General features: G+C 41.5%; 1 protein-coding gene across 2 annotated transcripts; it reads right to left on the reverse strand.

Moving 5' to 3' along the window:
• Positions 1-9,116: 9,116 nt before the first annotated feature.
• Positions 9,117-25,438, reverse strand: snx21 (sorting nexin family member 21). 2 transcript variants are annotated; one of them, XM_042004047.1, is made up of 6 exons: positions 25,288-25,438; positions 21,277-21,609; positions 16,056-16,252; positions 15,804-15,945; positions 15,562-15,727; positions 9,117-12,430 (listed from the first exon to the last, which is right to left on the reverse strand). In XM_042004047.1, the coding sequence occupies exons 2-6, from the start codon at positions 21,566-21,568 to the stop codon at positions 11,980-11,982; spliced, it is 1,248 nt and encodes a 415-aa protein (XP_041859981.1). In that variant the 5' UTR covers positions 21,569-21,609; positions 25,288-25,438; the 3' UTR covers positions 9,117-11,979. The 2 variants fall into 2 exon arrangements, with proteins under 2 accessions (XP_041859981.1, XP_041859982.1); XM_042004048.1 differs by lacking the exon at positions 9,117-12,430 and adding an exon at positions 14,474-15,422.
• Between the last annotated feature and the right edge of the window lie 1,098 nt (positions 25,439-26,536).

Below are 26,536 nucleotides of genomic sequence, written 5' to 3' on the forward strand. Positions count from 1 at the left end.
TCACAAAGGTCCAGATTCATTAAAGGTGCATTCAAACTAGGATAGTCCGTAGGACTCGTTTCAGTTGGGCAGGACATTTTGAAAAATTTGACATCTTTCTTTGTTTTAATTTGCTTTCACACTGCACTTTATTCAGGTGGATCAAACTGCCTGAACAGCTACTTGCTGGGGGCGATATTCCTGGACACAACTGACCAAAAAAAAAACAAAAAAAAAAGAAAGAAAAAACTGTCTCATTGATTGGCCAGAACTGAAATTGGCTTGTTCACCACAAGCAATACAGCAATAACAATTTTATGCAGACTTGGAGTTTTGGTTTTTACTTTGGTGTTCAAACCTAATACAGTTTTCAATGAAACCAGCAGGAGAGGCATCCAGAAATCCAGCATGTTGCATTACGACGTGTTTTATGTCACTTTATCTCTTTAGTACACTGGATGGTCTATTTCAGGGGTGCCCAAAGTTGGTACTCGAGGGCCACTGTCCTGCAAATTTTCCAGTGATTCCTGCTTCAACACATCTGACTCAAATGACATTGATCCAACAGCCTATTAACATTTGCACAATGACTCGTCAGTTTGAGTCAGGTGGTTTAGGAGCAGGGACGCATCAAAAACCTGCAGGATTGTGGCCCTTGAGAACCGGAGCCGGGCACCCCTGGTCTTTTTGCTTTCACACTGTAATTGAACTGCACCAGGGTTCACTTGTAAGTGAAACGAGACCCCTGGTTTTCAACCGACCCAGTTTGCTTTTTAGACTGCATCAAAGTGTAAATGCATTACTCCAGGGATCAACCCTGGTCCTTATGAGCTAAAGGTTTGTGCAGAACTTTTCATTTAGCTGCAATGTGTTATTGTAGGAAAACATGTGAAACCTGCAGGACAGTAGCTCTCGGACCAAGTTTGTTTAAAGTAGACCAAACAGTGCCAGTGTGAATGCACCTTAAGACTGTATGAAAAGCATAACCTCTAATGCAGTGATTATCAACTACATAAACGAAGCAAATATCATGCATCCTTCTGATAATTAATATGATTAATTTTAACTGGTTAATGAACCACTGGTCGAGTATTTTTTCATATGAGCATGTATTGTCCATATTAATTCTCTAGAGGCAGAAATGGCTTTAAAGGTTTGTTTAATCATAATTGAAAAAGTTGTTTCCATCCTGCCCAGCTAATGTCAACTTGTTACACTTAATTTTAACTTAAGTCTGATATTACCTTCACTCCAGCTGATTTTTATCCGGAGGGTCCTTCATTTTGCCTCACCAATTATCTGGCACCAACATTTCTGCCTGTCTAAATTTAGGGCTGTAGATCAGGAGGAAGAACAATCGGAAGAGTAGTCGTCTGCCATCCAGAAAATCAGTGGATTGATTCCAGGCTTCCCCCTAACTACATGCCGCAAGGCAATTTATTTGTATAGCACACTTCATGTACAGGACAATTCAAAGTGCTTTACATAAAACAAAAGAATTACAGATCTTAAGAAATAGTAAAAGCCCCCCCCAGCAGCAAGAATTACATAAAGTTTCAAAGAAAAGACACAGCGTGCTTGCTTTAGGGTCTTTACATAACATCTGCAATACTACCACTGTGTTTTTTTTTTCTGTCTTGATATCCTAATGAATCAAACACAAACCTCCTCTATTGTCACCACGTTTGCTTTGTTCATATCCTACAAATTCAGCAATTAAAGAGAATTGAGTTCTCTAATGCGCCCCCTAGTGGAATGTCCCAGAAACAAGAGTAGTACACAGGCAAGAATGTGTACAATTGAGCTCATGACGGAGTTGGCTGCCAATGCAAACACAAGGAGAAAAAAGCAAGTATATTCTCAGCCATAGTCCCTCCAGCGTGTTTACTAATGGACAACTAAAATATTAAAATCTATTTTTTTTCCTGAGCTTAATCAGCCACTTAAACAGCTCAAACAGCTTTTCTTTGAATAGCTTTATTAAATTTAAAATGTCCACAATTACCAAGTTATTGGTCAATAATAATTTTTATTACATTATTGATTGCTACAAGCTCCTTACAAATTATCACCACATTGACGTTTGATATTTTCAAATGGATTATGCTCACGATGGAGGGGGTTGTCTATGCAAGGTTAAGAAACAAATAAAATTTGGATTATGTACTCACACCACCATATGGACTCAGGCAATGATCAGTCTCTTTTTCAAGAGAAAGAAAACCACAATTACATAATACAAGAAACAAAATCTTTCAGACAAGCTGTTGAGCTGAAACAACAGAAAAGATAAAAGAAAGCTGCAAAACTGGCGCTTCTGTCAAATCATAAAATTTTGACAAGCTAACAATAAAATATCCATCACAGCATCACTGAAAGAAGCAGGTAACCACAAGAAAAACCTGAATTATAGTTTAAAGAATGCAGGGAAGCTGGACTCCCACTGCAACCTTAATGAATCTGAACCTCAGCTGTGACTTGTTTGACTGCAGATCAGATCCTGGATGTGTGACCTGAAACAGATTTATAATATTCAGAGCAATGAAACGTCTGAAAAATGTGGTCAGAGGTAAAACTGATGCTTAAAGGGACGCTTCCCCTGCAAAAGGCTGACATGAACAGAAATCATGACCTTGGAGACATTTTCAACCTGAGCTGGAATTAAACCAACACTAAAGTTTGAGAACAACTTCGTGTTAAAAGCTTGCTGCGGAGACTTTCTGCAGGCTTGTATGAGTAAAGTGACTCTAAAGAGCTGCACAAGACCGTTGAGATCCTTCACACACCAGACTGCCTGTCACTGGCATCAAATATCATGAGTGGTGACATAAAATGTCAGAAGATTTCTGCACCTCCGTGATCAAACAGCATCTACATCCGCTGGGATGCTTTTCCACCATAGTGTTGTTCTTTAGTCCCCACTGTCACTGCTTTCTCCTGAGTCATTTATTGTTTTACTCTGCAAACTGTCACAGAGTTGGTAAGTGAGTGTGGTACCATCAAATCTAAAGGATTCACCACCTCCATGCAGCCATGAGTCAATCAGAGCTACTCAATCACAAGAGTTACAACGTTATTAAATAACCAATTGGTTAAAAAAAGAGATAAATCTGAACCTATTTCCATGATTTTTTCCAATTGAAAATGTCAAGTAAAAAAAGAAGCAAAGCCTGTAAGTTCATATACAGAACAATTCCAAAAAGGTTGGGTTGCTGTGTAAAATCTTAATAAAAACAGAATGTGATCTCATCTACCCATATTTTATCCCCAATAGAACATAAAGAACATATTCGATGTTAAAAATGAGACATTTTACCATTTCATGGCAGCAACACGTCTGAAAGCAGAAATCCAGCAACCAAGGTCCAGGACTGTAGAGCAGTCAAAATCCTGATTAGACCAGAACGGGACAACATTCCTCTCCTAAAACTCCAGCAACTGGTCTCCTCACTTCCCAGATGTTTACAGACAGTTGTTAGAAGAAGAGGAGATGCTACACCATGCTGAACATCACCCTGGGACTACTTTTTACAGTCGTGTTGCTGCCATAAGGTTTACTCAGCTCATATTTTCCATGAAATGGTAAAATGTCTCAGTTTCAACATCTGATATGGTAATAATATATGAGTTGATAAGATTTATAAATCCTTGTATATTGTTTGTATTTACATTTTACACAGAGACCCACCAATTTTTTAAGTTGTGGTTGTATTTTCTTTTTTTTTCATGCAGCTAGGGAATAAAACTGAAAATTTGCAGAGGTGTTTTCTTTGTATATTTCAGTTTGTAGTATATCTGAAAATGTTGAGATGTGAAGTGGTGAAACAGTGTGCAGACTGAAGGGTTCATATCACCACTGCATGCTTGATTAAACAAGATGTCAACAGCAAATTCAGCCAAATCGCAATGCTTTTAATATTGAAATGAAAAGCTGAGACTTAAATCAACCTGTCAGGATATCAGTGATGTCATCCAGGTAGATGAGATCAAATCAGGTGATCTGAGTGGAAACCTGAATATCTGTCCCAGATCCCAGCTATGACAAAAAAACTCTGCTCCTTGTGTCTGTTCACAAGGGCTGCCACAAACCAGTATGATTGCAGGGAGGGGCAGCTGGTGGAAATAATCTTATAAACATTAATCAGGGTTAAATAATGATGTAATTATGTGTCATATAATAAAGCTGTTCAATGCAATTTTGTTAAATAAAAAAATGTTAATTTATTTTCATATTCTGTAAGAAATTAAAAGGAAATGAAATCCTAAGAATGGATTCAGGTCATAGAGCTGGACTAGAGAATATATTGGAGGATTTTTTTTTCTAAACTGTGTGTGTGTGTGAGTGTGTGGGTGTGGTCATGGAAGAAAGCAAAGTTTGATACTAACTTGTCAGTAGAGATTAGCCAAAGATATTGTGTAACTTTGGTATGTGAACAATTTAAACAACCATTACTGTAAAATGTAAATGTATATTTTAAAATCATAGTAGTTTTGATATATTTTATGTTCAGTTTTGCCCTGTGTGGGTTAATTCTGCTTTTCACCATCATCCTGCTATGCTAGTAGTCTGTGCATACATGTTAGCGTACAATCAACTGTTAGCATAAACTATTATAGCAGTCTAAGCATAGCATGCTAACTCATGATTAGCACAGAAAAAGAATTCAGTGATCCCTTGTCATAAATCCTTTTCACATATTCCAGAAAAAGCAGGCAGCTAGCTAACTGCTAGCTAGTCACATCTGTTTATGTTGGATTACCTCCTTTGAGGCAAAGCAAGTCTGCCTCCAAACTCCTTCCACACCAAAGATAATTAAGAAAAAGGGAAATAAGTAGGAAATTTGTTCTGCCTGTGATTCCTTACATGTTATCTGAAATGCTGCCAACTTCAGCTAACTGATCTTTTTTTTCATAAATGTGTTGTAGGAAATGTGTTCATTCTCTTTCATTATTAGAAGAAAAAAAAACACATCACTGTGGTGCTGAGCTCAGCATAGAGACCAGGGATCGGTCAAAAATCTTATGCTAACTGACTAAACCCTGCTGACTACTGAGGGAGACGTATGTGAAGGACGATTTATTTGGCACCTTGAATACTGTGACGACTGTCGCACAATTTACTGCACCAGGTCAATACCGGCATGCATTTTTGTTATGTACTTAGTGTATTTAAACTTTTTTCCCCTCAATAAATAAACACTAAATGCCTTCAGTTGTGTGTGATCTAATTCTTAAGGGTTACTAATATTGTGACGGCCTTGTGTCTGTCATATCGATATCTTTTATTTTGAGATGTTGCAGGGCTGCTTAGGAGCAGCTGGAGCCTCAACAAAGAATCCAGGCCCCTGCTCTCTGCACTCTTTCCAGCAGGGTTTCCTTTTTTTTTTGGTTTGGTTTTGCTTTTCCGTTTTGCTTTAATTAAATAATTTTAATAAGTTTTGGTATCTGTTCCCATTTTTGTTATTTGCCAGGTTGTGACAGTATAAATGCACCTCTCACCTTATCAGGTCCACCTTGCTAGTACTGGGTTGGACCACCTTTCTCCCTCAGAACTGCCTTAATTCCTGGTGTGATAGATTCAACAAGGGGGCGGAAACCTTCCTCAGAGGTTTTCTCCATATTAACATGACAGCATCACACAGTTGCTGCAGGTTTGTCGGCTGCATCCATGATTAGAATCTCCCGTTCCACCACATCCCAAAGCTGCTCTACTGGACTGAGATCTGGTGACTGTGGAGTCCAGTGAACTGATTGTCATGTTCTAGAAAGCAGGTGATGATGATCTGAGCTTTGTGACATGGTGCATTATCCTGCTGGAAGTAACATGATGCTACACTGTGGTCATGAAGGGATGGACATGGTAAGCAACAATACTCAGGTAGGCTGTGGTGGTTAAACCAGGTCATGTTGGTACTAAGGGGCCCAAAGTGGACGGGGTGTCAATGGCCACACCATTACACCTGCAGCAGCCTGATGTGTTGATCGAAGGCAGGATGGATCCATGTTTTCATGGTGTTCCCACCAAATTCTGAGCCTATCATCTGTAAGCAGAGCTGAAATGGAGACTCATCAGACCAGCAACGTTTCTCCATCTTCTGTTGTCCAGTGTTGGTGAGTCTGTGAATTGTAGCCTCAGTTGTAGCCCCTGTTCTTAGCTGGCAGGAGGCACCCGGTGTGTCTTCTGCTACTGTAGCCCATCTGCTTCAAGGCTGGACGTGTTGTGTGTTCAGAAATGCTGTTCTGCAGACCTTGGTTGGAACCAGTGCTGATTGGACTACCTGTTGTTTTTCTATCATCTCCAACCAGTCTGCCCATTCTCCTCTGACATCTGACATTTTGGTCCAGATAGCTGCTGCTCACTGGATATTTTCTCTATTCAGACCATTCTCTGAACTTCAGCAAGTCGTCTTCACCATGTGTACATGACAAAATGCATTGGGTTGCTGCCATGTGATTGACTGATTAGATATTTGCTGATATTTCTTTGTGTATATCATGGCCATCCATGACCCTTGGGTACATGTGCCCATGTACTGACAAGTCAGCTCAGCAAGAGCAGAGGGCACAGAAAGGAACGTTAACAGTATTTTTGGGGAGTCTGGTCTCAAATGTTGACATGTCAGCAAATAGTAAGAAGTGGAGCCAAATAATCAAGCTAGTATACAAGTACAAACGTCTGCAGTTTTCTGAACAGCCACTCTGGACCTAGAAACCAGTAAATCTTCATAAACCTCAATGTTACAATGTTCATATTCACAGCAGAAATGAACATGCTGCAGCTTTAAGTATGTTTACCTGCACTGTAAAAGTCTGTTCTTTAAAAAGTCCCCCTCTTTCTAATGGACCAGGGTTTGACTGTTTGGCCCAGTAAACTTTATTCCAGATTGACCTGAAAAGTCCAAACCAGTTAAGCTGAGGTGTGGCCGTTGTTCCCTGAGTTTTGGAGTTTCATTAGTTGTAATCAACAGTTTTAGCTGCTTATGTTTAAGTATGACGTTTCATCAGCTGCTGGTGAGATAAAAAGTTGTGTTGAGGTTTGAGTGGCTATTAGATAAGTAATAAATGTACAATAAATGTATGAGATGCTTCTCCAACCATGTTTGCATTTTATCTAGTAACAGGTGGCGGATCCTGCATCAAGATGCATTCCTACACCCATACAGAGCCTGCACCTCTTCTACAACATTTTTTTCCCATGAACAGAGCCATTGGCTTATTTAACTCCTATTGAATCAATACATGAAGCAATAATTGGGCTAATAACTGATTTATCTGAGTGTGAGATATTTAATTTAAAAAATCCAATCCATGGACATACAAGATAGGTCAATAAATAAATCATTTAGCCTTGAGTGGTCGTTTACTCCTCCTGAAGCTTCACCTATTAACGAATAAAGTGTATTTTCATTCAGACGTTACAGCACCAGAAATGGTTGCATTCATGACCTTTTAACAATGTAGGAAAACCCTGTCCCTCAGTTCAGCCTCATTCCTGATTAATCAGACATCTGCCTTTTCTCCAGCAACTCCTGCAGACTCAGAACTGTCTCATCATATCACCATGACAACGGTGACTGACAGCACTCCGGCTTTGCACGTCACATCTTTCACTAACAGCCATGTTGGTGCCTCGGCCCTGCTCCATGACCGTTGCTATAGCAACTGGTATTTCCACAGCAGCTGATGTCCCAGCTCTTGGCCTCGTCACCATGGAGATGTGTTGTGGAGCAATTATTTACAGATAACACCTGTCAGCTGAGCAGAGACCAGCAGGAATTTTTAAGCCCACCTGAACTGGGTCTGAGTGGGTTTGGCCTGGACCAGGTCTCAGTCCAACTGGCCCAGAGGACATGATGCTGTTTTCATCCAGTGATAAAAACTGAACTCTGTCAACTCTGTGTGTAAGGACCTGAGGAATGTCAAACTGCGTCATCACACCAACACAGGCTGAAGAGCGACCTCTGCTGGTCGGAAGGAGTTACTGCTGCTGTTTTAACAGGGAGCACGGAAACGGGCAAAGAGTCATTCAGGAGGAGCTTTTGGACGCAACAGGTCAGAGTTCAGCATTAACATAAATCAGCAGTAGACAATAAACATAGAGAGATGGCCACATTAAAAAAAATATATTTGCAAACATCCTACATGCATGTGTAAACCATACATGTTCCCATATTTTTCCTCAAAAACTGACTTCCTGCCTCCCGAAAGACTGTTTATTATAACAATAACAATAAAGATGTTCAATATATAAAAATATAATAAACACTCAAGATAAAAACAAGACAATTACAACTTAAATAAAAAATTAAAATGAACCCATGACCCTGCGTTGAAATAAGCAGGTATAGAACATGGATGGATTAAATTAAAATTCAAATAAAAAAGTGAGCTGACAGAAACTTAGAGCTCTGAATAAGAAAAAAGTTGGATTGGTTTAAAAAAAAAAAAAAACATGGACCATGTATAGTGAGGGTGTGGGGTCGGATCAGGGTTCTGTGATGGTACAGGGCAGGGGTCGAATCTACGGCTCCAGAGCTGCAAGTGGCTCTCTAGACCTTTCACAATGGCTTTTAATACACGGCTAAAAATGCTAAACAACTAAAGACAGAAGTTTGAAGCCCCCCCCCCCCCCCCCCCCCCCCCCCCAAATAATTGCACTGAATTTCCACAACATAACACTGAAAGAACCAGTAAAAAAAAAAAAAAAAAAAAAAAATATATATATATATATATATATATATACATATTCTCTCTCACCTTCCAACCTGAGGTTGGAAACTTTGGGTTTTTTTCCTCACAAATATCTACATCACATAGAAGATCGTCTGTCTTTCCTCTTTTTGTGAAACGTTTGTTTTTATTTTAAAACCTAAAAATAGAAATAAAAATGTGGTTATTCAAATATGACAGCAAATTTCCTATAGTAGATATTTATCAAAAATTCTAAGTTGTCTTTTTTTTAAAAGATCTTGTAACATTTGCATCTCTTTATTTAGAAAAGCTGAAAGAAAAATGGCTCTTTGGACTGTAAAGATTGCAGACCCCTGGTATTGGGGTTGGATTATTGCAGATTTTACAGCAACATGTTATAAATCAGCTTTTTATTGCAGCTTCAAACATGAAAACATGAGACGAGAAGTTGGTATAAATTTATTTCATAAAAACATACTTGTATATAACACTGCAGCAGAAATGTCATAATTATGAAAAATCCATATCTGAAATATTCCAGCTGAATTTGTGCCGAGAAAGAAGATGTGAAGAGTGACAGAGGAGGAAAAATAACCAAACAGAAGCTTCTCAGACTGAGACAGAAACAACTCAGACCATAGATCAGTGATAAAGATGAACAAAGATTCCCAGAAGTGAAGCTTAAATATCTGTAAAAGCTGTAGGAGGACCACGTCTCACCCGATCATTGTTACCAAAATACACGTTTCAGACACAACAATCAAATGAATAAACACAGCAAGTGTATAAAACCTGAAGGTAAACCATGTGACCCCTTCATTAAGCAGCTGTAGGTATGAAACAGGAGTTTCTGCAGAACCAGGACTGGAAACTAACCCAGACAAACTGGGGAAAAGCCAGTGGGCACAATCACCATGAAATGTCGCAAAGTCCACTCTGATAGAAAACTCAGCTGTGACCCCGTTTTAAAGGTTGACATTAACACCAGCAACAATCTCACCACTCTCAGTTTTAACTGGACCAGGTGGAACCAGCTGGGTGGAGATGGCCGTTTCCCATCATGCACTGGGGTTGTGCAGCCCTGCAAATCTGCAGACACCTGATTGTGTTTTTATGAAGTCATCCAGCAGTCTGTTCCACCGGACTGGTGTTAGTGAACTAAACCCATCAACCAGAGAGGACTAAATGGCTACTTCAGCTGTTCCTGTGTCAATTGCTGCGTACGTACAAACATTCACCCAAGCTGAAGTGTTGCAGGGTCACATGAAGAAGAAGCAGGAACTGAGAGGGCGTCTCAGTCACACTGAATGCATCCGTTCTGTCTGCATCACACTGAGCTTGTAAAGTGCTTTTATTCAGGTTCATCTCTGTGCTCCGCACACCGAATGAATATCTGAGCTGATCAGACCAAAGTCTGACACCTGAAATGGGGGCAAGGCTTGAAATGTCAGCATGATGCAGGACAAGTGCAGAAATCTGTACATGTGCATAGTAAGTCATGTTTAAAACCACAATTTCCCTCACAAACCTTTCACTGTGTTTTGTCCCTTATTATTCACTTCTTTTAAACTGAAAACAATACCTCAGTTCGGCTAAAAATAAACGTCAGAAACTCTGACTCCTTCCTCATTTTTCCTGCCGATTTGAATCAAACCTCTCACATCTATTTTTGTCTATTAACTAGTCATCACTGCAGGTCACCAGCATCACTAAAACCACAGGTTTCCATAGCAACCGTATCTAAGTTATGACTGAGGGCAGCAGCATGTTGAAGTGGTGAGTCAGTCCAGTCGTGTTCTGAGTTCTGAACTGGCTCCTGATGATGAAGATCCATCATGATTTAACCCCAAAACTAATTCAAAATGAAGGAAAACATCCAGTAAATAGTCCCGACCGTATCCAGGACTTTCATGTAGGTTTTGGTGCAATCAGATCCAGAAGATGCTTTGGATGTAGAAACAGTTCAGCATCAGAATGATGACGATGATGATGCCTGAACAACCTGCTGCCTGTCTGAGCTCTGGAAGGTGCTTTGTGGAGTGTCTGGATCCTGGCGGTGAGTTTAAACCAAGCCAGGAAGTAGTAACGTTCATCTGTCCGACACAGGCAGAGTATAGAAAGCTTTGAAGGCCTGAACTGACCTTAGGTCAGATGCATACAACTCTCTTCCTCGACTAACGTGTGTGCACACGGAGCAGAAATGATCTATACAGCCATGTTTAATAATAAATCTCAGCCATCATAAAACTACTCACACAAACCTGATTTTCACTCTTTTTAAAACCATGAGTGCATGCAGATCTCCTCTAAAACAGTCCGAACTGCAGCTAATCAGACTTAATGAAAGCAGCAAAGAAGAAGCAGATGAAGCTTTAACGGATGTGAAACTGAGAAAATAAATTTATCTATTTTCTCAGTTCTGGATTCAGAACCAAAACAAAAACAGCTGATTGTAAAAGTAAGAGATGAAATGTGAAAGGTTAGAAATGGCTGACAGGAAGCTGAGCTGCAGGTCGAGACACATCTCAGACGTACACACGGATCACGGAGCTAATTAGCAAAATCATTTTCACACAATCTTTAAATAAGAGTTTAAATCAAAATCTGATGAGAAATGAAATGACGTCGTCGGCTTGAATCGTCTCACCTGATCTCATTTTCACATCATACCAGGGTTACACATGTAGCCTGAGGAATCTGTGCACATCCCTGTAGATATACCAGCCGCTGTGGCTTTTGTGTGTGTGTGTGTGGTGTATGCATCTAGCCTGAGGTCTCACCAAATCAGACGGTAAACTCACTGCAGTTGTTTCAGTCTAAAGGAGACCCGTCCAACATGTATGACACTTATTTACTCCACAGACCTTTAACCTGCTGACAGACACTTCCTGTCGGCGTCAGCAGCCCCGAGACGAGCCTCCTCAGAAACACCCTCCAGAACCAGATCAGCTCAGGGTTGAAACGAACCGGACTATGTTTTGTTTATGGGTTGTAATGCACCATCAGTGTTTTGTAAGGTCTGACATTCAAACTGCTAAATTAAGCTTTTTATGCTCTTAAAGTAAAACAACAGATGGGTGTCGATTATTGTGAGGAGCAACTTGAACTTTGGGCTAAATGAGGACCAGCAGCATCAAATTTCTGATTATTTTAAGGCTTTAAAAGTTTGACTGATCAGAGATTCTGATTAGAAAACGATGAAATGAAATGTGTCACTGAAAGGGTGAAATGTTTCAGCTTTAACTTCATCCTGAGAATCTCCGGTTCTCCCGTCGTACCACACGGACTGCCCGCAGAGTGTGTGTGCTGCTAACCCTTGACTTCGCTGTCCTGCAGGTCGTATTTGACCAGAAACTCTTTGATGGTTGGATGATTGTCCAGCCCCGCCTGCTGCTCCTCCAGGCGATGCAGAAGCCCCTCCCACTGCCGTTTGTCTCTTCCTGTCTGCCATGACAGCCGAACCCCCGCCTGTAACAGCGGCAGCAGCAGCGGGTGAGAGGGGAGGGGCTTGTCCTCGCCACTGGTCTGAGCTTCGGGGGCCCTCAGCACGCAGAGGGCGTGTTCACAGTGGTCCCAAGCCTCCTCCAGCTGGTCCACCTCCTGGAAACAGCACAACAGCCCCACCAAGGTGAAGAACCAATGGGAAGAGGCGGGAGGAGGAGACTGAGCCCAGTTGTCATGGTAACTTGTCCATCCCAGTTTGTGTTGGAGTCTCTTGGCGTTGAGCAGTGGACCCAAGGCCTCCTGGAAACGTCCCGCCCTCAGAGAAAGAAAACAAAGTCTTAGACTGGCTTTACTGGTACGATCATTTTCAGAGAAATAACCACGATTATAAAGATTATTATAACACGAAAACTGTGTAAAACCACATCAACACTCCATATAGGTCTTTAAGTTTGATTTACAGGGCACAAAATATCATATGAAAGTTTGCGCAGGTGAAATTGGAGCAGTACACCTAATATTTGAGGCACGTGTACCTGTGCAGGTAAAGAAAAAGCTGGCAAACTTCAGTAGTGCCAACTCATTGTAGCTGTAGTGTGTTAGTATTTAGACGCCTCTAGCTAACTGAGTTTTGTTTGCTTCTTTTGTTTCTAAGTGACTAACAACAAATCTCCATCCCAGCTGCAGCAGATGCCGACCTCTGCACCCAATCTGGAATTTAAACGCGTGCACGTGAAGCTGCCCTGGCTGATCCGTCCTGGTTTACAGTCAGATATTAATGTCTAGTAATGCAGGCAAAGATAAACATGCTTTACTGTAACATGCTGGAGACTCTTTCTGGGCACACTGACGTGTTATTATCACTGCAACACGTTAATTAACTAAGCCAACAATGATTTCATCACGTGTTAATGCAGTTTTTAAAAATTCTTTACAAAGTCTGTTCCTCACTGACTGACTACACAGAAACCGCAGGTCACAGGAGGGGAGGGCGGGTACCAGCTGGAGACGACCGCCATGTTTTTATTAGCACCACATGAAGAGGTGTCTGTCCACGTCTCCACGCTGCGTAACGGGCGGACGCCACAAAAACGGCGCTCATTTCACAGAATTAGCAATCTAGTTTTTTTAAGATATTAAGTTTTACAAAGTGGTAAAATAACTTTAGTACAGACCAAACGTCATCGCCTGGTTGCTGATCACACATCGTAACGGGACGTTTAAGAGAGAATGTTGCAGATTAACTGAATATTTAGTTTGAGGTTTTAATCCTCACATTAAGACCTGAAATTATAATCCAGTTTGTTTGTTCCAGCAGGAAAGAAGAAAAGAGCTTTGAGAAAGAAGAAATAAATTAATCCTGCTGACCTAACTTTAAATAATATCCTGAAATCTTCATCCTTCATTTATTTTTTACTTTATTACATTAATATTTAATTTGAGATTTACAGGAAATATTTTAACTGTTAATATATCACATCTGGTGAAGCAGGCCCAACAACGGCTTCTCAGCTGCTGGTGAACTTCTACTGAGGAACTTAGCCCGGGTGGTGAGGCCAGCTTAGGAGATTGTGGGCAGCCGTCTACCACATCTACACCGCCCGAGTCCAGAAGAGGGCCAGACGCGTTGCAGCCCAGCCCACCCACCCGAAAGCTGGACAGGAACATTAAAACCACCACAGAGACTCAGAGACAGCTTCTTCCCCAGAGCTGTGAAAGCAAAGGCCCCTGTAGTCCATCGCTTACACCCTCCACAGCCACACACATTAAAGACTCACACCTTCTCAGACTCACACACACACACCTTCCACACTTTATCCACCCTGTAAATATTACTGTCTGCTGGGATTTCTCTCATTTTCTGTAAACATATCAATATAGAAGTGTCTTTTATATATTTTATATTTTTATTTTTAACTTCTCTATGTGTGCCTATAATATTTCTATTTTCTTATTTATGTGTGGTTAAGCAGAGACTCCTCAAAACTTTGTTATGCTTGCATAATGACAATAAAGATCTTGAATCTTGTAAACAGAAAACTTTGTTAAAAAGCAGCTCACCTGTTTTTACAAATACTTTTAAAACAAAAACTTATTGCATTTTGTTCACAGAGCTATTTTAATATAAAAGTTTGCAATAAACCAGTTTTGAATGATCATTGAATTTTGTGCGTAGCAACGTTTTTAATCCAGATTAAATATTTTAATTGTTGCCAAGTTCTAATTAAAAACCAAAATAAACTTAAAGTAAAAAAACACTTTTATATGTGTTATAGTCTTTATAAGATTTTCTTACAAGATTTTATGACTAAATTTAACATTAATATTTAAAAATTTTGGGTTGTGCACCTGAATTATGTGCAGTTAACTTACCTGACATGTGATTTTATAGTTATTTCTTTCATTCTGACTAACTGTGTTGCCACACTGCACCCAAATTCACACAAAAAGTCCTAGTAGGAATAAGTTTGATGTTCTTTGTATTAAAACCACAAACATGCTTAAATTTTTATCTTAGTTTACAAATTTAGCAAAAACAAAGTTATAAAAAAACTACATAAAAATGCAGCAATGTACCAGGTGTTTTTTTTGTTTTTACAAACCAATCAATTATCACCATAAGATGCCACATAAAATATTTTCTCCACTCCAAAAACCAGTTCCTGTCCACTAGAGGACAGACAGGACATCACAGGTCTGAGTCCAGGGTACGTTAGTCCTCCTGTCCACCTGGTGGCAGCACTTTATTCTGCTTTTGGTGGCTTCTGGTCACTTCCAACACTCCTCTCCCTTTACCACTGCTTCCTGCACCAAACATGACGGTAATACACACTAAAGAGTGTGGCGTACATTTTTGTTATGATTATAGTTGTCATTTCACTGGTTGGTAGTGTGAAGTCCACGCTGCTGTAGAAGTTGGAATGGAGGCTCTTTCTGCATGTGTATTGAGCATAAATGAGAAATCGGTGTGCTAGTCATTATTTATTTTATTTTTACCCTTCTTGAGGGTTATCCACAAGCTTATACCAACACCGAGGGGACTGGAGTGTGCTGAGGGACTTACAGCTGGATCTGGGGATGGATAAGCTGAAACGGTCACATGATTATGACAGAAATCTACATAAATTTAATCCTGATGTAATTTTTAGATGATTCACATCTCCCACCTGCAGCTCCAAGAGTTTCCTTTTGTTCCAGTTTTCTTCCAGAAGCTGTAGAATTTAACTGCCTTCACTTCCAACAGTATCATAAAACCTGGACCAGAAGCCTGAACTCTGCTCAGTATCAAAACATCTGCTCAGACATCCCTACAGAAAAGGGAGTTACACTCTTTTATGGACATATCCCATAATTTTATGTTAGCTTGACTGAACCTACAACAGCGGCGCAGACCCTGGAGCTGTCCTGGGTGTTTCTGTCTGATCCTCTGAGGTTGACATCAATTACCTGATGAGCAGCTGTCCAGTCTGCAGGTCGCTCAGGTAGAAGAAGTGTCGGACGCACGGCGTCCCCCGGAGGGAGGACAGGAAACACAGGTGAGACAGGTACTGTTCAAACGCCCGGCTACGCTTAGCGATGGTCTCCGCCGTGAAATTTCTCCGCAGCTTTTTGCCTACACAGGTTAAAACCAGAAGATGACCACAGAGCCAAAAATCAAGTAATGATACCATCACGCGGTCTCTACGTACGTGGGAAACAAACGCGCTCCATCTGGTCTCCATAGTTACGCCGCAGTGTGGCGTGGAGGCGCTGGAAGTCGGAGTAACGTCGAGTAATGATGGCTGGAGTCTTGTCGCTGCCGCCGGACTGAACCACGTGGATGGTGTAGAGCTGCAGAGACACGGAGGCAACAACAGGCTGAATCTTCACCACGTGACGGGATCAGACCTGCAGAACTGAGACAGGATGCAGCAGGAATGTTCTGTCCGAGATAAACTAACCACGTATTTTGAAGAGCCGTCCTGCACCACGCTGGCATCCGTCACCTCGAAGAGCAAAGTGTCCATCTGCCGACTGAAGGAAGGGACCGAACGTCCTGGCCCGAGTCCTAGCAGACTCCTCCAGCTGTCCTGAAGCTGCCGAGTCAGCAGGGAGGATGGAGATGGGCCGATCGGGGACACGCCCACCGGACTAGCATCTGGACAAACAAGAGAGTAAAAGGTCACATGATCAGGAGCCTCGTGTATAAACTGTGTGTGTGGTGTATGCAGTAGTAGCAGAAAAGCAGAAGCAGAAAAATCTCACACAGGGATGGAAAGTTATTACTGAGGCAATTTTAAAAATAAAGTTGCATCATCTCTGTGAGAGAAGCTGATTTTGGGCATGTACTGTCACAGTGGTGAACCAAATTCACAAAAAACACTTTATCCTCCTTATTTATGGTATTCTGACAGTTTTCAAGCCTTACATTTAGAATATCCATCATCGGCTGTTCAGACACACAGTTGCACTACTACTGATGATATTTGAAATTTGCGAGTTTGAGCTGTTCTTAAAAGAAAACTTTCATTTGGAGATGCATCAGCTTCCTCACAGCGATGAACGGAAGCCAGCAAAAACCACTTGACCCTTCTTACGTATGCAGATTCTGATAGCGATCTTATTTAATTTGCTTTATTTACTTTGTATGTCAGTGAAATATGGAACCAATCTCTAGTTTCTTTAGTTTTCAGTACAGATGCTTTAAAACTGGCAGTATAAAAAAGAATCATGATAAAAATTGAGACTGGACAATATGATAAAATATATTGTGATAATTCTTTTCCCATATTGCCCAACCCTAGCTCTAAGATAAATGACTTTCTCCTCCATCTATAAACAGCAAACTCTCAGGCTGGCCAGTAGGCTCATGCAGGACCCCTCACTCGCTCGCCACCCTGCATTTAGAGGCTCCCCTCAGGACTGCACTGCCCAGGCTGCAGGACACAGAAGGGGAAATTCACCTTTGTCCTCACGGCTGGCCACCTCAACTCATCCTAACCCCCCCATATGTGTGTGTGTGTGTGTGTTTGTGTGTGTGTGTGTGTGTGTGTGTGTAGCATACCCTCGTTGTAACTCAGATCAGTAAAACGTCTTACAGATGTGTTTCTGCCATCAGATTCACAATGAGCTCATATTTTCCATGAAATGGTAAAATGTCTCTTTTTCAACATCTGATAGTTTTGTTCTACTGGGAATAAAATATTTTTATTCTGTTTTTATTTACATTTTACACAGCGTGTAACATTTATGGGTAGTACAACAGAAGGTGAGACACAGCTTCATCTCTGCAGAGAAAAACCTTTTGACAGACGCAGCAGCTAAACAGATTAAGTCACAAGTAAATAAACAGGTACATCTGGTCTCTGCATGTATTCCTACGCTGCTAATCTTTTCTGCCACACCCTCTGTTACCTTTGGTCTCTGGAACTGTCAGTCTGCAGTGAACAAAACAGAATTTATCAGTTCATTGATAAATCTCTCAGACATTCAGGTCCTAGCCCTGACTGAGACCTGGATCCGTCCAGAAAACACAGCTACACCAGCTGCCCTTTCTGTCAATGCAGAATTTACCCAAACACCTCACTCAGCTGGACGAGGAGGTGGAACGGGTATTCTTATTTCTAAAAAGTGGAACTTAACTTCTGTCCATCCTATGGCTACCTGCTCATCACTTGAGTATCACGCAGTAAAGGTCTCTACACCCATCACTGCATACATTCTGGTCATTTACCGCCCTCCGGGTGGCAGTATAGCTGAGTTTGTCTCTGAAATGGACATGATTCTCTCTGACATTCCTGATGTTGGCACACCACTAATTGTCATGGGAGACATGAACATTCACATTGGCAAACCACAGCGACTGACTTTCTGGCTCTCATCTACTCTTTCAATCTCAAACTGGTACAGACTCCTCCAACACACAAAGCTGGCAATACTCTTGACTTGGTGCTGACCAGAAACTGCTCCACAGCCGACCTGTCCGTCACCCCGCTGCATCTCTCAGACCACTTCCTGGTTAAATTCTCTGTCTTCCTTCCTCATGTCAATCAAGCGGCTCCAAAAATGGTGTCCTACCGTAGTAACTTGAGATCCCTCAGACCTACACAGCTGTCTGATGAGGTTTACTCTACCCTCCCTTCCCACTCAGACTTCTCCTTACTGTCTGTTAATGAGGCTACAGAAACACTCTGCTCCTCTCTCGCCTCCTCTCTGGACAAACTCTGTCCTCTGGTGTCAAAACCAGCCAGACAAAACCCTCCCAGTCCATGGCTCACAGAGGCTCTAAGGGAGCACAGAGCTGGACTCAGGGCTGCAGAAAGAAAGTGGCGCAAATCAAAAGAGCACACTGACTTGTCTGAGTACCAGCAAAAACTTGAAACTTTCACATCCAGCCTAAAGGCGGCCAAGATAGCCTTTTATCAGAACAAGATCCGCAATGCTCCCAACACACGACAACTGTTCATGGCGTTTAACTCTCTTCTATCTCCACCACCTGCTCAGCCTCCCACTGTGCTGACTGCAGAAATGTTTGCTTCCTACTTCACTGAAAAGGTTGCTACCATCAGTAACCAATTCACTTAGCCTGACCAACTCAGCCTTGCCAAACCAGCTACTGGTGCCTCACTCTGCTCTTTCCGCTCTCTAAATGAGGACGAAGTCTCTAAACTTCTAGTCAACTCAAAACCCACGACCTGTCCTCTTGATCCTGTTCCCTCTGACATCCTGCAGAGCATTTTACCTACAGTCAAATCTGCAGTAACTCATATTATCAACTCCTCTCTTAAATCCGGTGTCTTTCCTTCTGCCTTCAAGCAAGTTTGGGTTACCCCGCTGCTGAAGAAACCCACACTCAACCCAGCCCAGGTTGAAAACTACCGGCCGGTCTCACTGCTTCCATTCATGTCTAAATTACTAGAGCGTGCCGTCTTCAGTCAGGTCTCACAGTTCCTCCAGGACAACAACCTGTTAGATCCATATCAATCTGGCTATAGGCAAGGTCACTCTACTGAAACTGCTCTCCTGTCAGTTACTGATTCCCTACGGCTTGCCAGATCCACTGGTCAATCCTCAGTCCTTATACTGCTGGACCTGTCGGCTGCCTTTGACACGGTCAACCATCATATACTGTTCTCCAAACTCTTGGAGCTTGGCATCTCAGGATCTGTCCTCTCGTGGTTTACATCCTACCTCACAGGGAGATCATTCAAAGTATCTTGGCGAGGGGGCGTGTCCAGATCACATGGGTTGACAACAGGGGTGCCTCAGGGCTCGGTGCTCGGCCCTCTTCTCTTTTCACTATACACCTCCTCACTCGGTGCAGTCATTAGCTCTCATGGTTTCTCCTACCACTGCTATGCAGATGACACTCAGCTTTTCCTTTCTTTCCCACCTGATGACACAACCGTCTCAATGCGAATATGAGCATGCCTTGCTGATATCTCCACATGGATGAAGGATCGCCACCTTCAGCTAAATCTGTCCAAGACTGAGCTTATTGTCTTTCCAGTCAGTCCTTCTTTACCGCCACAGATAAGTGTGCAGCTTGACTCAATCACACTAGTGCCTACATCTTCTACCAGGAATCTTGGTGTCATGGTAGACAACCAGCTGACCTTTAAGGACCATGTTGCCTCGGTTTCCCGGTCTTGCCGATTTGCTCTCTACAACATCAGGAGGATCAGACCCTACCTGACTGAACACACGACCCAGCTCCTGGTCCAGGCTCTGGTCATTTCACGCATTGACTATTGCAACTCCTTACTGGCTTGGCCTGCCTGCATGCTCAGTTAAACCTCTGCAGATGATCCAGAATGCAGCAGCACGTCTGGTCTTCAACCAGCCCAAAAGAGCTCATGTCACTCCGCTGCTAATCGCTCTCCCCTGGCTTCCAGTTGCAGCACGTATCAAATTCAAAGCTCTGCTTCTGGCTTACAAAACAATAACTGAAACGGCTCCGGTCTACCTTCACTCCTTAATCCAGAGCTACACTCCCTCTCGAAAGTTACGCTCTACCAGTGAAAGACGCCTAGTGCTCCCACCACAACGTGGCGCAAAATCAGTAGCTAGACTCTTCTCCTCTGTTGTTCCCCGGTGGTGGAATGATCTACCAAACTTCGTCCGATCCGCAGAGTCCTTATCCACTTTTAAGACCAAGCTAAAGACTCAGTTGTTTAAGGAGCATTTCCACATTTAGCTTAACTAAATGAGTTAGAAAGATTTGTCCAGCTTTTTGGCTCAACCAAGTACTGAAGAAGCTGTGTGCACTTATGCCCAAGTTGATATTGTGTGATGAAATCGTAATCTTGGGGCTGCACGGTGGTGTGGTGGTTAGCACCGCAGCCTCACAGCAAGAAGGTCGCCGGTTCGAATCTCGGCTGGGGGGAGGTTCGAACCTTGAGGGTGGTGGCTTTTCTGTGTGGAGTTTGCATGTTCTCCCCGTGTATGCGTGGGTTCTCTCCGGGTTCTCCGGCTTCCTCCCACCGTCCAAAGACATGCATGTTAGGTTAATTGGACACTCTAAATTCTCCGTAGGAGTGAGTGTGTGTGTGAATGGTTGTTTGTCTCTATCTGTGTTGGCCCTGCGACAGACTGGTGACCTGTCCAGGGTGTACCCTGCCTCTCACCTGTTAAAATGCTGGGATAGGCTCCAGCTCACCCGCGACCCGAAATGGAATAAGCGGTCAAGATAATGGATGGATGGATGGAAATCGTAATCTTGTATTTAAATAAAATGACTAAAAAAAAAAAAAAAAAAAAAAAAAAAAAAAAATTAATTACATGCACTGCACTAGCACTACACGACAGCACCTGGGTCCAACTGGACTCAAAAGCAGTCTGACTATCACTTAATTATGACGTCCCATCTTGTTTGAATTCATGCTTGTGTTGTTCTTACTCTCAAATGTAAGTCGCTTTGGATAAAAGCGTCTGCTAAATGACTGTAGAATAGAATAGAATAGAATAGAATAATCTTTACCCATTTTCTCCCATCTTTCTCTCCTTCCATCTGACTTTCGTACTCTTCTACTTTGTTGCAGGATTTGATTTTTCTGATTGTACAGTAAAAACCAGGAATTTGTGTTAAATAATCTATCATAATATAAAAACAAAAAACGGTTGGACCAGGCCTTTTGCTCAGTCCTAGAACCAGAAACCCCTTGAATTGGAGCATAACATCACCTGTGCTGCTGAGCCCCTCCTCCATCGACTCTCCCAGGAAGTCGGAGTCGCTGTCCAGCCCTGACCCCTCGCCATCAGCTCCGTCCTCCAGCCCACCGTCTCCACTGTCGAAGCACAGAGTCCCTCCGAGCCGGTCGGTGACACACTCCTCTTCCTCCTCCAGCTCCGCCTCCCACCGGTCCTCATTAAGCACCTCTTCTTCCAGCCCGCTTCCTGCTTCCAGCTCCGCTTCCACCCCCTGACCATCTTTAAACAGCGAGCGCTTCAGACGGTCCAGAAGCCGAGATGCCATGATGCCACCTGACCACTGCTGTGGAGCGGGAGAGGGAGGGACTGAAGAAACAGGAAAATGTAATTATTATAGTTTATTACAGTCTTTATAAAGTCCTAATTAAATTACATTTACCCAACAAAGTGTTATTAATGGTTTCCAGTTCTTATCTAGGAGGCAAATTCATTTTGCATGAAAAGATTTCTTGAATTTTCTTACACAGGAAGTAGACTACAACGCAAAGAGCATTGTGGGTAAACAAAACTGAATGTGTGTGTGCAGGACGAAAGCTGGGAGAAATGTCTTGTGGTCAGACATGGAAGAACATGGTCAGAGTTCTAAGACCGCTGGGATCTGATGCAGCTCCTTGCTTTCCTGTAATGTGGTAGAAACAGAAGTTGTCCTGCATTTACAAATAGATGAGCCAGTTTTCTTCTTTGCTGTTTGTGTTCTCCTTCAGTAATTACTGATGCAGCGCCACCTCTGGCAGAGACTGTACTTCATGTTATTTAAAAGGTCCAGTTCGTTGGGGTAAGTGTCGTGTGAAAGCAAACTCCAACTGGAAAAGTATTGCAACCCCCAACTGAGTCCTCAATCATACCGAGTCTAGTGGACTATTAGGTCTAAATTCACCCTAAAATTTTCCTGTAGGAAAAATCATCAGGAATTACACAAACATATTCACTGGTATGCTGATGACACCCTGCTCTTTTTTTCTATTAAACCAATCTGTTAAGTCTCAACCTTGTCTTTAAAACATTGAGGTTTGGATGAGTCAGTTTCCCACTTATGAATACAAGCAAAACTGAGGTAATTACTTTTGGCCCTCAAAACCTTAACGAGTCATGACTGGATGGCATTAGGATGACTTCCTGTGAAGAACCTTGGAGTTACTTTCAGTCAGAATTCTTCTTTAAACGGGTTTCTAGGCCTTCTTCCTCCAGCAAAACGTTAGCAGAATTAAAACCAAGGATAGATTTTCTTTGTGTCAATATAACTTTTTAGTTTGCCCAGAAAGCTGCAGTGAGAGTACCGACAAATATCGTATTTCCCCAGAGTTGAAGCTGTTAAATACCCGTAGACAAGGTCTCTTCATAAGAATGAAATATCCTGTCCAGAACAAATTTGTTCTTGTTCTTCCCACTTGAGAAAACAAACTAGAATCTGTTCTCATGGAGTGTGTTACAGCCTTTACCTTGTCTGTATTGGTCTACAGTGAAATTAAAACAATTCATGATCCTTTTCTTTACTGTCAAAACCCTAAGTGGCATAGCTCTATCCCACATTAATGATCTTTTTGTTTAATCTAAGCCAACAGGTTTTCATTCCAAGAAAAATGAAGGCTTGCTTGTGGTCTCCAGAAATTCCAGGTCTAGAATGGGAGGCAGAATCACCAACTATCTGGCTCAGTTCCTGTGGATCCAGTTCCTAGTCTAGGTACCAAGTGTTGAAACCTTGTCTGTTTTTAAGACTTGACATAAAACTTTACTAGTTTATGCTTAGCTTTCTTACTCACACTATCTGCGTGTGCATCCTGTCTACTGGCTATAACACTTAAAACTCCACTAGATCTCTAGCACCCCCGAGCGCTATCACTTATATCATCAACTATTTCCCAGGAGCAGCAGTGTGTAACTATGTGTGGTAATTTGTGATGATTAAATTAATCTTTTGGTGATCCATGGAAGTTTCCCAGGCTTTTATATCCCATCCAGGAGGTTTATGATCCAGTAAACCATTTATTCAGAGACTATCTGGTAAATCCACAAAGACCGATCCATGATAACACCATTATTTATCACATTTTTATTATAAAAACCATCATGAGCACCAATATGTTGCTAAAAGACCTCAATTTTGACATGAAAATTATGATGAAGCCTCTTCCTGTCAAACTTTCCACCAATTAGAGAGCTTAAATTGATGGTGATGTCCAATCAGCAGCAGCCAAAGATCAACAAGTGAGCAGAAAGTTCTATGTGTGTCTGAAAAGAAGAAAAATAATGCTCCTCTATGGCTGGAATAAAGTCAAGAAGACGTTTCAGATGCACAGTGGTGCCAAAAAGCAGCTGAGATGGAGTTGGTTTTTTGAGGATAGCACGTAAACAGTAGCAGAAATAACTGGAAATGAGGATATGTAAATATGGAAATAGTTTTTGTTGTGTGTTTGTTTCAAAGCCAATATTTTTTCTCCTGAAAGTCAAGACTTTAGAGAATGATTTGCAGATGAGAAAAGGTTTGGTCACTGTTGATCTGTGTGTTGTTTCTACAAAGTTCTGTTAGTAATAAATTCTGCTTTCTTCTTCTGGTCGGCCTTTATGCTGCTATATCTATTTATACATTCATTTTACATCATTTTAACCTCAGAATCTGACAGCGGAGGCTGTCCTAAAAACATCATGTCTGCATGTTGACTGGGATTAAAAGGGCTGAGCTTCTACATGCAGTTTTACATAAAAAAAAAAAAAAAAAAACAAACAAACAAAATAAAACAGAAAAGTGGGTGGAGCAAAGATAGCAAATAAATAAATAAAATTGCTTGGAGTTTTATGGGTTGATGACATGAGGGAAAATATTCAAAACTCCCTTGTGTTTTTGTCAGTTATTGAAGATTCAGTTATGTTCAGGGTGAAAATTAGACCATTTATTTTCAGAATCAGGGTCACTAAAAAACTATGCGGTACCATCTGAGCTGAGCAGACACAGAAGGTTGTGCTGGCTTCAGTTTCTTAACTGGCAGCTTCAGTGAATGGAAATCATGTCACATTAATAATGCAGAGACCTGCTAAGTCAGCCTGCAGCAAGGAAAACCACACATGGCCTGGCTTCGGCCCTTCGCTGCACTTCCTCAGGGTCCCTCACTCAGATTCAGCATTTCCAACAGATGAAAACACACTTCAGGAGCAGCATCAGTCACTTCTGAACACAAGCTGCACAGAAAGGAGGGGGTTGTTGGGATTATTTGGAAATACTGTTCAGGGGAGAAAACAATGACTTGCAGTCCAACTTTTATTAAATCAGTCATAAACAAAACAACTATGACCAGCCTGCAGCTGTTTGACACTTTACTAACATTTCTCTGCTTAAGTTGAGTGTTGTGATGTTTTTCCTACATTTTATAACTTTTACATTTTTGCTTTGGGTTATTATTATTTTAGCTTCTGTGCTTTGTTATGCATTTTAGTACAAACGTTACCTCACATTAAAATAACATTTTGTGCTAAATTGATTAAGCAAGATGGATAACGATAAGAATTTGCGTGGTGTCCCTGAACGTAGCATTATGATCTGATGAGCTCATTAACACCCCAAAGTACGACACAAATAACTTTAAATAAACAGCGTAAAAACAGGAACACACAGTTTGTCTGAAAGAGTTTTAAAGATGAAGAATAACGGAATTGACTCAGCAGTTCAACTTTAACATAAAAACTAACAACTTTGTTTAAAGTGTGTTCAGTCAGCGATAACGAAGGTTAGTTTGCGGTCAATCCGGAAGTTTGAATGTTTAAAACTGTGTCAGTTGGGGGGTTTTTGGTTAATAAAATAAAGTTTATTGATCCACCTTCCAAATTACAGCCTAATTTTAATTTTGGCTCACTGATGTGGCTGCGAGGCTAACGGCTAATTAGCTATCTTGCAAAGTTAGCAGAGGAGCTAACAAGTTTGTTTCCACTCTTCCTCACAGTACTGCTGCTCCCCACGGACTCACTTTAACCTCCCATGTTTGGACAACTCACCCTGGACACGAAGCGGACTCTCCCCTCTTCTGTTAATCCATGTCAGCTTGTGTTATTTCAAGTTCGAAGGTACATCGATCATAGTGTAGGAAACGGACAGTCCTGTTGGGGTTTGTGGGACCACATACCACTGACTTCATCCTGATTCCTGAAGCTTTCCCCGGCTGTAGCCCGCGGGAGGAGGCGGGGCCGGTGGATGACAGCTGTCACCATATGTGGACATGCAGTACTTAGTTCCGTCCAGTAGAGGGAGTAGAAGCAAACACAGACACCTGTAACCAGTGGAGGAAAAACTACTTTATGTGATTGCAGAGGTGTATTTAATTCTTTTGAAGCCCAAGGCAATTATTGGCCCTCAAATCTCCCAGTTTTTCACCATTTTTCTACCATTGTTAATCTAAGACCTAGTTTCCACTTATCTTTCAAAGTCTTCAGTCAGCAGTGATGTCTAACTATATAAAACACAAAACAACTTTTAATAAAATAATTTTTATTTATTATTTAATTTCATTTGATATATTTTTAAGATAATATAAAAATGTACTTTATTGTTAATTAATAGGGATCTAGTTCTAGTATCAATGCAGACCCTGTTTTTCCAGCACGATCTGATACAGAATCTTTTTACTGGACCTTCTTGCTCTTTGCTTAGTTGGAGACTTTGAGCATTACTTTTTGTTAAGCATTCAGTGCCCCTTGGTAGGTGGGGTCCAAGGTGATTGGCAACCTTTGCCTGATGATAAAGTTCCTCTCAGTCAGGTTACTTTTCTTTTTTACTCTGCCTCTAATTGATTTTTGGTGGTTCACAGTCACTACACTGACCATTTTCAAGTAATAAGCTTTTTTTTTCTTTCTTTCTTTTTTTAAAAGCCACTTAACCGACCCATGAATCATTCAGGCTGAACAAATGCTCCTAACTCAAGGGATAAACCAAAGTTAGCAAAATAAAAAACTGTTTTAAACTGGATCTTTAGGCTCTTTGTTACTAATATGATCAATTCCCAGCACATACTATTTTACTTTTATCTGTATATCTGTTTTTTTTTTTCTTTTTGTTTTTAGTCACATTCATATTCTCTATTCTTTTTTATGATTAGGGTTAGTGTTCTTTCTTTCTGTAACACCAAATGTAACAACCACTTGAATTTCCAGAAGAGGGACAGTAAAGATAACCTTGACCTTAACCAGCAGCCTGTCACAAAGACACATCATTTGTTCCCAATTCTCTAATTTCATCTGTAAAAACAGC

Source organism: Melanotaenia boesemani, chromosome 13 (assembly GCF_017639745.1).
Source record: "Melanotaenia boesemani isolate fMelBoe1 chromosome 13, fMelBoe1.pri, whole genome shotgun sequence".
In the NCBI taxonomy this organism is placed as follows: domain Eukaryota; kingdom Metazoa; phylum Chordata; class Actinopteri; order Atheriniformes; family Melanotaeniidae; genus Melanotaenia; species Melanotaenia boesemani.

Coding starts and splice junctions, on each gene's coding strand:
- snx21 (XM_042004047.1), bottom strand. CDS start 21,568: ATGGCATCTCGGCTTCTGGACCGTCTGAAGCGCTCGCTGTTTAAAGAT. Junction 16,253..21,276: donor GGAGGGGCTCAGCAGCACAG/GTGATGTTATGC, acceptor TTGTTTGTCCAG/ATGCTAGTCCGGTGGGCGTG. Junction 15,728..15,803: donor GGAGCGCGTTTGTTTCCCAC/GTACGTAGAGAC, acceptor TAACCTGTGTAG/GCAAAAAGCTGCGGAGAAAT.